The sequence below is a fragment of the Octodon degus genome, unplaced genomic scaffold, assembly GCF_000260255.1.
Source record: "Octodon degus isolate 3935 unplaced genomic scaffold, OctDeg1.0 scaffold00169, whole genome shotgun sequence".
Taxonomy (NCBI): Eukaryota; Metazoa; Chordata; class Mammalia; order Rodentia; family Octodontidae; genus Octodon; species Octodon degus.
Window position 1 is genome coordinate 2,871,517 of NW_004524745.1, and position 12,274 is coordinate 2,883,790.

General features: G+C 39.4%; 1 protein-coding gene and 1 pseudogene across 2 annotated transcripts in view; one reads left to right on the forward strand and one right to left on the reverse strand.

The window, feature by feature from the left end:
• Positions 1-12,274, forward strand: part of Fam13b (family with sequence similarity 13 member B) — a 106,080-nt gene that overhangs the window by 15,186 nt on the left and 78,620 nt on the right. Inside the window, exons 2-5 of the mRNA XM_023703374.1 lie at positions 6,015-6,181; positions 8,390-8,581; positions 9,022-9,234; positions 11,715-11,892. Of these exons, the coding sequence (XP_023559142.1) occupies positions 8,425-8,581; positions 9,022-9,234; positions 11,715-11,892 (548 nt within the window). The 5' untranslated portion in view covers positions 6,015-6,181; positions 8,390-8,424. The remainder of the gene's footprint in view (positions 1-6,014; positions 6,182-8,389; positions 8,582-9,021; positions 9,235-11,714; positions 11,893-12,274) is intronic.
• LOC101560550 lies at positions 2,787-3,549 on the reverse strand (annotated as a pseudogene). The gene has a single exon (XR_001117330.1). The product of XR_001117330.1 is annotated as a mitochondrial import inner membrane translocase subunit Tim17-B pseudogene (transcript).

Below are 12,274 nucleotides of genomic sequence, written 5' to 3' on the forward strand. Positions count from 1 at the left end.
TGGAATATGCGCTTCCCTGGCAAGGGCAAGGGACTGAGTTCAATCCCTGGTTCCGCAAAAAAAAAAAAAAAAAAAGAACCTGGCCTAATAAAAAGCTAAATTTATAAAGTAGGGATAAAAGTAGTTCCCTACAACTTTGGTTCAGTGATATAGTCAACAAACCTAACTACAAATTCAGTTTATTTACACAAATCTCTATTCCTATGGTTTATCTTTTTTTTCTTTCATTTTGTATATTGGGTACAGGGTCTCATTAGGCGGCCTGGACTCTAGTGATCCTCCTGTTTTCATCCTCCCCACCGCTGGAGTTACAGATGTGTGCCTCCATGCCCAGACTTGGTTACTGACTCAGTGCACCGCTGGGGCGGGGCTGGCTTGGCATGTGGTACTGGCATTGAACCCTGGTCCCTGTGCTTGCCAAAGCAGGTGCTTAGTCTGCTGAGCTATCTCACTGGCCCTGGTTATCATTTTGAGATCTAGCTCCCTCCTGGCTTTTCCTCTTTTCATCCTAGTGATACAGGGATTTATTTATTGGTTTTAACAGTTAATGAGATAGAACCTCTTTATGTGAATTGTATTTTATTTTGTCAAAACGTTTTGGGTTGAAGTGTTTTGTTATTCCTTTCATTTGAAGGTATAATTTACATGAAAATGATGGGCTACCTTCCCAGATGCTGCTCTTACAAGTTGCCTTGTTTGTAAAATAAGACTTTACTACAGATTTAATCTTTTTTTTTTTTTAAAATGTTTTATTTATTTGTGTGTGTGTGTGTATGTGTGTGGCCAGTTCAGCCCACCAGGGGGCGGGGTTGGCTGGCATGTGGTGCTGGGGGATTGAACCGCGGTCCCTGTGCTCTTTTGCTAAGCTTGTTCTAAGTAGGTGCTTCAGACCACTGAGCCATCTCACCAGCCCAGATTTAATCTTACTATGATAATATTATGTGTTTTTTTTTTGATAATATGTTAAAACTGCTTTGAGAAGACTTTGTACTAGTGTCTAAAGTTAATATTTTTAGTGCAGCTGTCCCCCACCCCATGGGATCTTGTTATATTCTAATCTAGCCTTAAACTCAGCATGTAGCTTACATTGTCCTTGAACAGCTGCCTCAGCCTTGCAAAGTGCTAAGATAACAGGCATGTGGCACTATGCTTGGCTCTTAATGTACCTTTAATTCTGTGCTACATAGATATGTTTTATAGAAAATTGAGTTTTCAGTGTGTTGGTTAATATGGGGCCTTCAGGGTGGGTTCTTAAAGTACAGTAGCAAAAATCTTGTGGTAGAAAAATGTATTTATAGAATGTCTTAGGCTATTACCTGGCCATGGTGGTGCACACCTGTAATCCTAGCACTCCTGAGGCAGAGGCAGGAGGATTGTTGAGTTTGAGGGCAGCCTCAACTACATAGCAAGAGATTGTCTTGCAAAACAAACAGAAAAAAATCATATACCATTATAAAAAACACAGTGGTAGCTGGACATGGTGGTACATGCCTGTAATCCCAGGGCTTGGGAGGTACAGCAGGATAACTGCAAATTCAAGGCCATTCTGGGCTAGATAGTGAGTAGCCAGCCTGAACTATGTAGCAAGATCTTGTCTTAAAAAAAGCAAAAGTTTTATAGTGATGCTCTGTCCTTATTTATGTAATACCTCTTTTGAATTTTCAGCTTTATTGAAGTATAATTTGTGTATGATAAAGTTCACCAATTTTAAAATGTTGAATTTAATGAAGTTTTTTTGTTGTTGTTCCTTTTGTTCTTTGAGATAGGCCTTGCTATTATTAGTTTGACTGTCCTTGAACTCACTATGTCACAGGCTGGCCTCAAACTCGAGGAGGTTGACCTGCCTCAGCCTCCTAAGCACTGGGATAACAGGGGTGCCGTACCACACTCAGGTCAAAGTAGCTTTATTTATTTATTTACTTATATTTTTTTGAGACAGTGTCTCACTATGTAGGTCAGGCTGGATTTGAATTCACTTTGTACCCTAGGCTGGCTTCCCAGATTCATGGCAATCCTGTTGTCTCAGCCAGCCTCCTATGCAGGGATTATAGGTGTGTGCCACCACACCTGGTCATAGTAGCTATTTTATTTATTTATTTAAAGTTGAGAAGGTTTTTTTTTTTTTAAAAACCTGAGCCCACCATGATACTCACATGACATAAAGGGGGATTTTCTTTTTTTTTTGAAAGATCATTTTGTATTTATATATACAAAATAGGATAGATATACAGCTACTTTCGCTTAATTCAATGAGAAGAAAGAGGTGTACTAACAGTGTTTGGACAGAATATCCTGTCTGCTTCTTGTACTATGGATAACCACTAAGAAGATAACAATGTACAGTGTATTGAGTATCGAAACTGTTAATCAGCTTTGAAACTGTCTCATATTTCTCAATAAAACTAAAATTAATAATAAAAAAGAGACCCTGTCTCAAAAAAAAAAAACCAAACCCTGACAACTGAATGGCAGAGCAGAAGTGTCTCTGTGGTAGGGGAAACTGACATAGAACACTCCTTCTCTGAGGAAGCCAGAGGGCTGTTCCCCAGCCTTGGCACCTGGGCTTGGGGAGGAGGGCTAGCTGCTGGTGTGTGACCAGGGCTGCAGTCAGGACCACCCACACTCCAGTGACCAAGTGTCTTTGCACTCTTCCCCGGCATGGTTCTCCATCCACTTGGATTCACCGCAAGGAACACACCCTTACATACTGGATTCACTTTGTCCCTTTGTCCCGCACGCCCTGGGGCGAGGGTGTATGGGCCTCCTCTCAAGAAGTACGTACACACGCATTTCCAAACTGGCTTTAAATACTCATCAGGGTGCCACACGAAGGAGCTGGGGTAAGAGCTTGTTACATGTGTGGGGCTGGGGTGCTCTGAGAGAGAAAAAGGGGACCCATCTGTCAGGGCAGCTGGGGTGCCCCATCCCCACCCGGGGACAGGGAGCAGAGTAGAGGCCCTCTCTGGAGGGTCCCAGGGCTAACTGGGAGCCAGCCCTCCCTTCGAGGTAGATCATCGGGGAGGAGACCGAGAGGAAGTTCCCATGGTGGCGCAGTGTCAGGCAGCTTCCTCAATGGTACTGCTGATAGCTGGGGTAGCCTGGGGCTGGGGTACCCTCCTTAGGGGGCAGCTGGCTTGGGTCCTCCAGGAACGGGGGTGCATTGCGGAACTGCTGGGCAGTGTAGCGAGTGAGAAGGATGCCAACACCCTCGATGAGGGCCAGCAGGATGCCCCCCATCATTGCAGAGCCCACCATGGCCAGTGGGCCACTGCGGGCAGCCAGCACAGCCCCCGTCAGGGCTCCACTGGTGATGGAGTTCCAGGGGTCCTCCTTGCCCCGCATCTGCACCAGGCCACAGTTGATGGTGGAGAACAGATCCCCCCACACTGCGAAGCTACCTCCAATCTGGGGAGCTCGGATCCTCACAGCATTAACACTGCCTCTCAACCGGTGTTGAATTCCCAAGGTTCTCGAGCGTACTCCTCCATGGCGCTGGCGTCTGGCCGCGCCAAGGGGGATTTTCTTGACATACAATGAATGAAAACTCATTAGAAGATTCTGGGCTCAGGCTGCCTTAATGGCTGGTGTGGTGTAGCATGTGGAGCTGGGGAATGAACTGCAGTCCTGCAAGCCTCACTGAGTTTGCCCAGGCAGGTGGTTAAATAACTGAGCTAAATTTTTTTTTTTTTTTTTTTGGCAGAACGGGGGATTAACTCAGGCTCTTTGTTTAGCAGGGAAGTGCTTATTCTACTGAGCCATCTCCCCGACCCCATAACTGAGCTAATTGGCAAGCCCCCTATAGTAGCTATTTTAAGGATATATTTATTTTTACTGGGGTTTGAACCTAGGATCTTGGACATACAGAGTATGTGCTTTACCATGGGGGTACACTTCCACTGACAGAATCTTCTAATGAGTTTTCATTCATTGTATGTCAAGAAAATCCCCTTTATGTCATGTGAGTATCAACTGGACTTTTAAAGTTCATGAAATATCTTGTCCTTAATGTTAAACTTTATAAAGGATGCTTAATACAACTTTATTGATGGATTAATTAATTGGGACTAGGGATTGAATACAGGGCCTTTGCACTAAGCTAGATAGATCTTTAACTCATTTTTATGTTTTGTTTTGAGATAGGACTCACAAAGTCACTGAGTTGCCCAAGCTGGGCTTGAATTTGTGATCCTCCAGCCTCAGCCTCACAAAGTGCTAGGATTACAGGTGTGCCCACCACGTCAGGCTATAACTTCACTTTGAAGTGTTTTTTTTTTTTTTTAATGAATAGACAGGTAGATGAACTACATGTTTCATCAGGCATTTCAGGATGTTTTGGAAAGTTAATCATCTAGTAAAAGATTTGTTGTGGGAATGTGGTCTTCCTTTTGCTTAGATTGCTACCCATTTTCAAGCTTACCCATTTGAAGCTTGAGTAGAATGCTGCAGTACAGTGTACTAATCTTATTAAAGATTTGTTAATAGACTTAACAGAGGTTGATGAGGCCAAATAATAAACACAGTTTTTCCCTCAGCATATTCACTAGTCCTTTAGCATTATACAAAAAAGAGATTGATTCTCTGAAATTTCAGTTAAACTTTATAGCTGTGTAAGTATTTTCATATGGCAGAGAGACAGTGGAAGTTGTTTTGGGTCACAGCTACAAAATGGTGGGCTTGCTATTTTTTTTTTTTTTTTTTCTTTTTCTAGTTAGGAAATATCAAAGTAATAGAAATTTTATTTCTTTATGAATATGTAAATTTATGTTGAATGATTTTTTTTTTTTTCCCCACGGGCTTGCTATTTTAAGGTTCTGTTCTCTTTTTTTTTTTTGTGGAACTGGGGATTGAACTCAGACCCTTGTGCTTGTCAGGGAAGCACTTATTCTATTGAGCCATCTCCCTGGCCCCCGAGGTTCTGTTCTTTTGTCTTTTTTCTGAATGAGCTGTTGTGGGTTCTCCAACTCTGAAAGCTCAAAATGGTCACTGTTGTGTTGCTTCTTTGATCTCAAATCCTTCGAATTTAGTTTTGAGCATATGAGGAAATGAGGCAGGAATGGAGAAGAGCAGGCTATTTGTGTACAAACGTAGTGTCTGTTGAGGACAATGGTTCGTGTCAGTGGCATAATCTTGGTAGTAAAAAATTACTTCTTGAAAGTCCTTTTTTATTTTTCTATAGTAGGAAGTTTCTTACCAATTTAGCTGCCATAATTTCAAGCCTTTGCTAGATTTTTGTCTTTAACTAGGTCACTGATTTTTCAGGCAGAAAAAAATGCCTTTCAAAGTAGCTAATGTTGTAGATTCCTTAAAAAATGAAAAATAGAAATTGCATTTGACTCAGCTCTTCCCTTTCTAGGTATCTTCCTGAAAGAGTTAAAGACATCATATTACAGTGATAAATGTAAACCCGCCCATGTTGATAATAGCATAATTCATAATAGCTAAATCTTGGAAGCAGCCTATCCTTCAATGGATGAATGTAGTAGATAAGAAAATGCGGCATTTACACACAGTGAAATACTACTCTGCCCTAAAGGATAAACCTGAGTTATTTATAGGAAAATGGATGCACTTTGAGACCATAATGTTAATGAAATAAGTTAGACACAGAAGCTTAACTATAACATGGGTACTCTTATAGAACCCAATATATAACTAAACAGCAGAATAAAAGATAGATAATAGGAAGCAGGGAGCTAGTACTCTTGCAGAAGGGAAGGAGACTAAGAGACAGAAGTATGTAAGAGAGAGAGAGTAGCAAACTGGATGAAAAAAGAATTAGGATGTATTATGTGAACATACCAATTCCCTATGATGAATGTAATCATTCTGTACTAATAAAAAGCATGGATCCCTGGTTCTGCCAAAAAATAAAAATATAAAGCATGGATCATCATTTTAAAAAACAAAATAGGTAACTTCATAAGTGGATTTTACTTTTTACTCCAGTCTCTTTGCACAGTTAAAAATGTGGGAAATTGCAATAATTGGTTTTTTTCTTTTTTCTTTTTTTTTAGATTAACTGCTGAAGTACTGATCGAGTTCTGCGTTTCTTCAATGAGGAACTACAGGTTGATCTTCTGTCATAATCTCAAACAACCATAAATGACAAAAGAATGCTTGCTCAGTGAGGGTAGCTGGTGCAGAAGCCATTTTTTAAACTTAGGTGTTTAAGTACTCAGAGGTAAGTCTTCAAAATGGTGGCTGTTTGATATGCTGTAAATCCATTTTTGGAGTTTCTGCCCCCTGCTAGCTATTTATTTATTTGTGTTTTAGTATCAGTTATTGTAGCTACTGTTTGATTGTAACTGAGTTTTGTAGTTATTAGGTGGCACCAATTTGTTGAAGAAAGGAAATTGCTTTTGTAAGACTATGTACATTTATGTTAGTCTCGTCCCTAAATTAATTTCTACCTTTCATGTAAATTGACTGAATTGTTTTCTAGTCATGCTGTGTTCCTGTCTTGATCCAGGGAGTGAGTATACAATTGATCCAGTGGGACTTACTTTTGTAAACTTTAGAATCTTAACTAGATCTACTGGGTGATCTGGAGTTGGTATCATTTTGTTCATTATCTTTTTTTTTTTTTTTTTAAAGTGTATTTGGTACAGGGTTGCACTACGCAGCTCAGACTCGTAGCGATCCTCCTGTTTTAGCCTTCCCAGCGCTGGGATTACAGATGTGCACCACTACGACAGGTCTTGGTGACTCATTGGGCCCAGGGGTTGGGCTGGCGTGACATGTGGTGTCAGAGATCGAATCCATATTCGATCCGTTTCTTTGTAGATTAACTGCTGAATTAAGTCCCTGTGTTGGACTAAGTAGGTATTTAGTCTGCTGAGTTGATGGTCCTCATTATCAATATTTGAAAAAAAGTTTTTCTCTTAATATACTCTTTTCCCAATAATAAATATTTTTAAAATGTTTATTTTTAGAAAGTGAATTTTTTTCTTGGGATTTCTTATTCTATCATGTTTTACATATTGGAAAGGGTCATCTGAAACATAGGGTTTTTTTTTTTTTTTTTTTTGCGGAACCGGGGATTGAACTCAGGCCGTTGTTCTTGCCAGGCAAGTGCTTGTTCTGCTGAACCATCTCCCCGGCCCTGAAAGAACTGAGCTAAGGGGCAGGCCCCCAAAGCATAGGCTTTTGCTATTGCTTCTTTACTAATCCAACAGTTAAGACAAATAACTTTTTTAAAAAAATGTATTACAGGGTCTACAGGGTCTCATTACACAGATTGGACTTGGATTGATTCTCCTGTTTTGAGCCTCCCCAGTGCTGGGATTGTAGGCATGTGCCACCATGCCCAGTCTCAAGTCGCCCTTTCAACTTGCCCAAGCTGGCATAGCACACTGGGGATTGAACCCCAGTCGCTGTCCCTAAATAACTATTTTTTTGAACTAGACTCAGCTGGAAATGTCTTCTTTGCTGTGCCTTGTGCTGCTCTTCACTGCTCTTCTCTTTTCTCTTTTCCTTTTCTTTTTCTACTGGGAATGGAACCCAGGGTCTTGCACATACTAGGCAAGCACTACCACCAAATTGAATCCTGAGCCTTTTTTATTTTGAGACATAGGGGGCCTGCCCCTTAGCTCAGTTCTTTAAGTGGCTGCTTCAACAAAGCCGTCAGGGTCAGGTTGCTGTGGTTTGATCCCCACAACTCAAGCCAGCCAGTCATGCCTTGAAGGCATTCGGAGCAAAAAAACCCACTATTTTGAGACATAGTCTTTTGTAATTTCCCAGGCTGACTTTGAGTTTATGATCCTCCTGTCTCAACCTCCCAGGTAGCTAGGATTGTAGGATTATGTCACTGCACGTGACTGAAAAATAATTTTTTTGAGTAATCATGAAGTAGTAGTGTTGATAAAAGGAGTTTGCTCATTAAAAGTTGAGATCCAGAAATTTAAAAAAAATTTTTTTTTATTAGCTGCTTTATTTTATAGGAATAAGAATTGTGTTCCTATTTGCTCATTACTAAAGTGATTCATGTTTGGGTATTTATCAATTGAAGGATTAGGTGAGCTTCACGTAGCAGAGTTCAGAGATGGATTAGATTTGGCTTTTACCTGGGTCATTAATGAGCTTGGTTAGTTAAGGTCTTAGGACCTTGTCTTTGGATATTAGTGTTCTTTGCTAAATTTTGAAGTCAATTTTGCCATTGTCAAAAATGCAGACACTACATGGAGCCTTTAGAACTAACTTTACAGCAGAGAAAATGCTTTGATAATTATATTGGGCTTTATTTGTGTAATGCACCATGGGCCTGATTACTGGAACATACTTTAAAACACGTTCAGGTGTAAAGCATTTTTCTTTAATGTATTTAGTCATATTGCCACCTGTTAATCATTATAGTCGTTTTTTTTTTTTTTTTTTGTCTTTCATTTGGCAGAAAAGACAGCTTTGATTTCTGGCTGCAAAAAAGATATGAGGAAGAGCTCCTCCCCTTCCTTGAGTAACTGCAACTCCGTTCTTGCTAACAAAATATTTGGAATTCCACTTGATGAGCTGCAGCAGGGAGGACATCCAGACAATGAGGTTCCATTCATAGTCCGCCACGTTGTGGACTATATTGAGGAACATGGTATACATTTCTTTACTTTGAGGGCTAGCTTTTGTTTTAATATACACAACTTATCCCTTTTTGACTTTCGATTTTTAAATTTTTTTTAAGTACGGAAAATGCAAAATATAGGCAAAACAATAAAAATTCTTTTTAAGGTTTTAGTGTGATTTTAACTTAAATTGGTATATCTAGAAGTGACATTTGCCCAGACTAGAATATTTTTTTAGTGGGGGTGAAAGAACTATTATTAATGGATATAAGGGTGGGATAAAATAGAATATCCTTCAGAGATAGTATGTTTCAAGATAGCCAATTTGAAGGTGTTTAGCCAAATCTGGAGAGCCAACCAAGAAAGGCTTTCTAGAAGTATGACTGTTTTAAGTTGGCTGAAGATGGATATATATGGGCAAGTTGTTGGAAGTTGCAGCTTATTTAATTTTTATCTTGATCTAACATAGGCGGTCTGGAGCAGCAAGGGCTTTTTCAAGTCAATGGAAATGCTGAGACAGTGGAGTGGCTTCGGCAGAGATACGACAGTGGAGAAGAGGTGGATTTGGTTAAGGAAGCAGATATTCCTTCAGCTATTAGTCTCCTTAGGTTTTTCCTTCAAGAACTTCCTGAACCTGTTATTCCTGGCAGTTTGCATATTCACTTGATGCACCTTTCTCAAGGTAAATAGTTTTTTTGATAAGTAATTTATTTAGTCTTTACCTTTTAGACTAAATAACTTTTATTTATTTAAATAACTCATCACAATACATTGTTATAATCATTGTATTTTGTTTTTGTTAGGTTCTTATGCCTAATTTAACTTTATTATAGGTATGTATATATAAGGAAAAAATGTATAGTTCAGTTCTGTTTATGATTTTAGACATACATAGTGGGTCTTGGTAGGACTGGTAGCGATCCTCCTGTTTTTAGCCTCCCCAGGGCTGGTTTTATAGGTGGGGTGTGTCTCAGTGGCTGGCTCAGCATGCCTGGGGGCATGTCTGGGTCCAGGTGGCATATGGTGTTGGGGGACAGTGTCGAACCCTGGTCTCTGTGCTTGCCTAAGCAGGTGCTTAGTCTGCCAAACTATCTCACTGGCTTTTCCACTGTGGGTCTTGAGGTATATCCCCAGCAGGTAAAGAGGGACTATTATAACTGCTGTTAATGCTGCTCGATTTTAGAAAAATTATTCTCCCGTTTTTTTCATCTGGAGAAAAGAAACCTAAAATAGTAATGATAATCCTATAGAGTTGTTGAAGTAATACATACAAAGGAGCCTACGCAGTAGCCACCTAGGAAGTAAGTGTGTTCCCTTTGTGCCTCTTCCTGTTATCAGAATACTTGGTATTGGTGTGCACTTTTGTTAGGGTTGGAGCCCTGTGGCTCAGGCAGGCCCGCTCTATTGCATTCTCCTGCTGAGTTCTTTGCTGCTGCAGGGTAGCAGGTGAGAAAGGAGAAACCAGTTTTAAAGGCTGAACTTAAAATTATGTTTTTCAGACCTACACCCTAGAAATCTTGATAGAGAGACATACACACATTTATGTATTTTTTGGTACTGGGAATTGACTTTTTTTTTTTTATGAGCAGAATATATTTATTGAGGGAAAGAAAGCTCCTGTCTGAGAGAGGGATAGGAGGGGAGCCCGAGTGGGTTGTCCCTTGACATGTATTTAACAAGTATAATATCTCAGAGATTAGGGTACCTGTTTAGGCAAGCACAGGGATCAGGATTCAATCTCAGCACCACTTGCTGCGCCAGCCCTGCCCCACCCTCCAGGCGTGGGTGGGCCACAAAGACCTGGCATGATAGGGCATGTCTGTAATCCTTGTGCTGGGGAGTCTGAAAACCAGAGAATCACTAAGAGTCCGAGCTGCATATGAGACCCTGTACCAAATACATAGAAAAACCGGAGATGACAGAACAGTACCACTGGGACTGTTTCACACAATTACATGATCATGCAGAAGAGTTGTTATTGGTTATAATTTAAATTTTATGTAAAACTAATGTGACTATACCCTTTTCTGCTAAACTTTCTAGACTTAGGTTATTTTGCAAAGATGGCTAATATCATGACCATAAACTTTTACCTACTGTTTTTCCAGAAATTAACATTGAAAATATTGAGAAAGATACAAAATGAAATATAATTGGGTTAATATTTACTACTGAAGCAATAAATTGCTTCATTTTGAGAATATTTAAGAAATTACTTCTCCTGGGCCGGGGATCTGGCTCAATGGAATAAGTGCTTACCTGGCAAGCACAAGGGCCTGAGTTCAACCCCCGGTTCTGTTTAAAAAAAAAAAAAGAAAAAGAAATTCCTTCTCCTGAGTGGGCCTTCATCTATCATTGGAGTTAATACAAGCCTCCTATCTGTTAATGAAAACTCACTGGCCTAAATTCTGTGTTAAAATTTACTTTTTAAAAAAACAACAACAATAACAGAAAAACCCCAGCCCAGCCTGGCCAACTTAAGATCCTTACTCAGAATAAAAAAAGGAGAGTATAGCATATAGTGTAAAGGCCTTGGGTTGAGTTCCCTGTACTATAAAAATACAGAAAAACAAACATCAATTTAAAATAGAAAATTAATTTTAAAAAATAGAGCAGCCTTTAATTTAGTTTTACTGAGGTTGCTGAAGTTAATATTCTTTTCAGAATGTAGTGGGGAGAAAAATAAACTTTGTCACTTTTTATTCCTTGTTTTCCCATTAACCTAAATGGAATAGTATCATTGATACTGTTGGCTTGTCCAGTTGTCCCTGTACTTGGCTTATACTATTCATGTTGCCTGGCATGGACAGTGTATTTTGAGTTCTTATAGTTGGCATGAGTTTGGAATCACAAGTACAATCATGTAAGAGATCGTATGATGAGAATAAAAAAGAGAATTGGAGCCAGCACATAACAGATGAGAAAAACATCCCCTGGCAGTTGAAAAGTTGAGTTCCTCTGCTCCACATCCTTCTTTTCCATCTCTTCCTCCCCTTAATAAGTGAAATGCAAAGCCCTAAGGCATTGGCCTGTAGTAGAGGAAGTGCAGAGGTTTTGAATTGTTATAGTAAAAAGGTGATGTGGGTGGAGTAATGTGAACCTGGCAAAATATCTGAGCTTTCCTTTTTACTTTATTAAGAAACCTGTCATTATGTTTTATAGATTATAATAATGAAGATGAATTTGGAAGAAAGTTGAGGTTCCTCTTGCAACAGCTTCCACCTGTTAATTACAGTTTGTTAAAGTTTCTGTGTAGATTTTTAGCCAATGTAGCATCACATCATGAAGAAATTTGGTCTGCAAATTCTTTGGCTGATGTCTTTGGTCCAGATGTCTTCCAGTAAGTTGTTTCATAAACATTTGTTTAGTTTTTAAATATTGGATTTGTGAAATAGAGCCATTATGTTGTCTTTTAAGGATTATGGTTTGTTTGTTGAACCATGTTTTATGGTAGTTCTGATTAATCCTTGCAGCAATTCTGTGAAGAGGGTACAAATTAGGTTGGTTTTACAGATGGGAAAACTGAAGCATAGTATGATGACATAAATTGCTCAGGTTTATAAAGTGACTCATTGGTCTCTTCTCACTTTAACTGTGATTTAAGAACTCTATGAATTTTTATTCCTAGCATTTACACAGATGTGGAAGATATGAAAGAACAAGAAATAGTGAGCAGGATAATGGCAGGACTTTTGGAAAATTACTATGAATTTTTCGAGAAT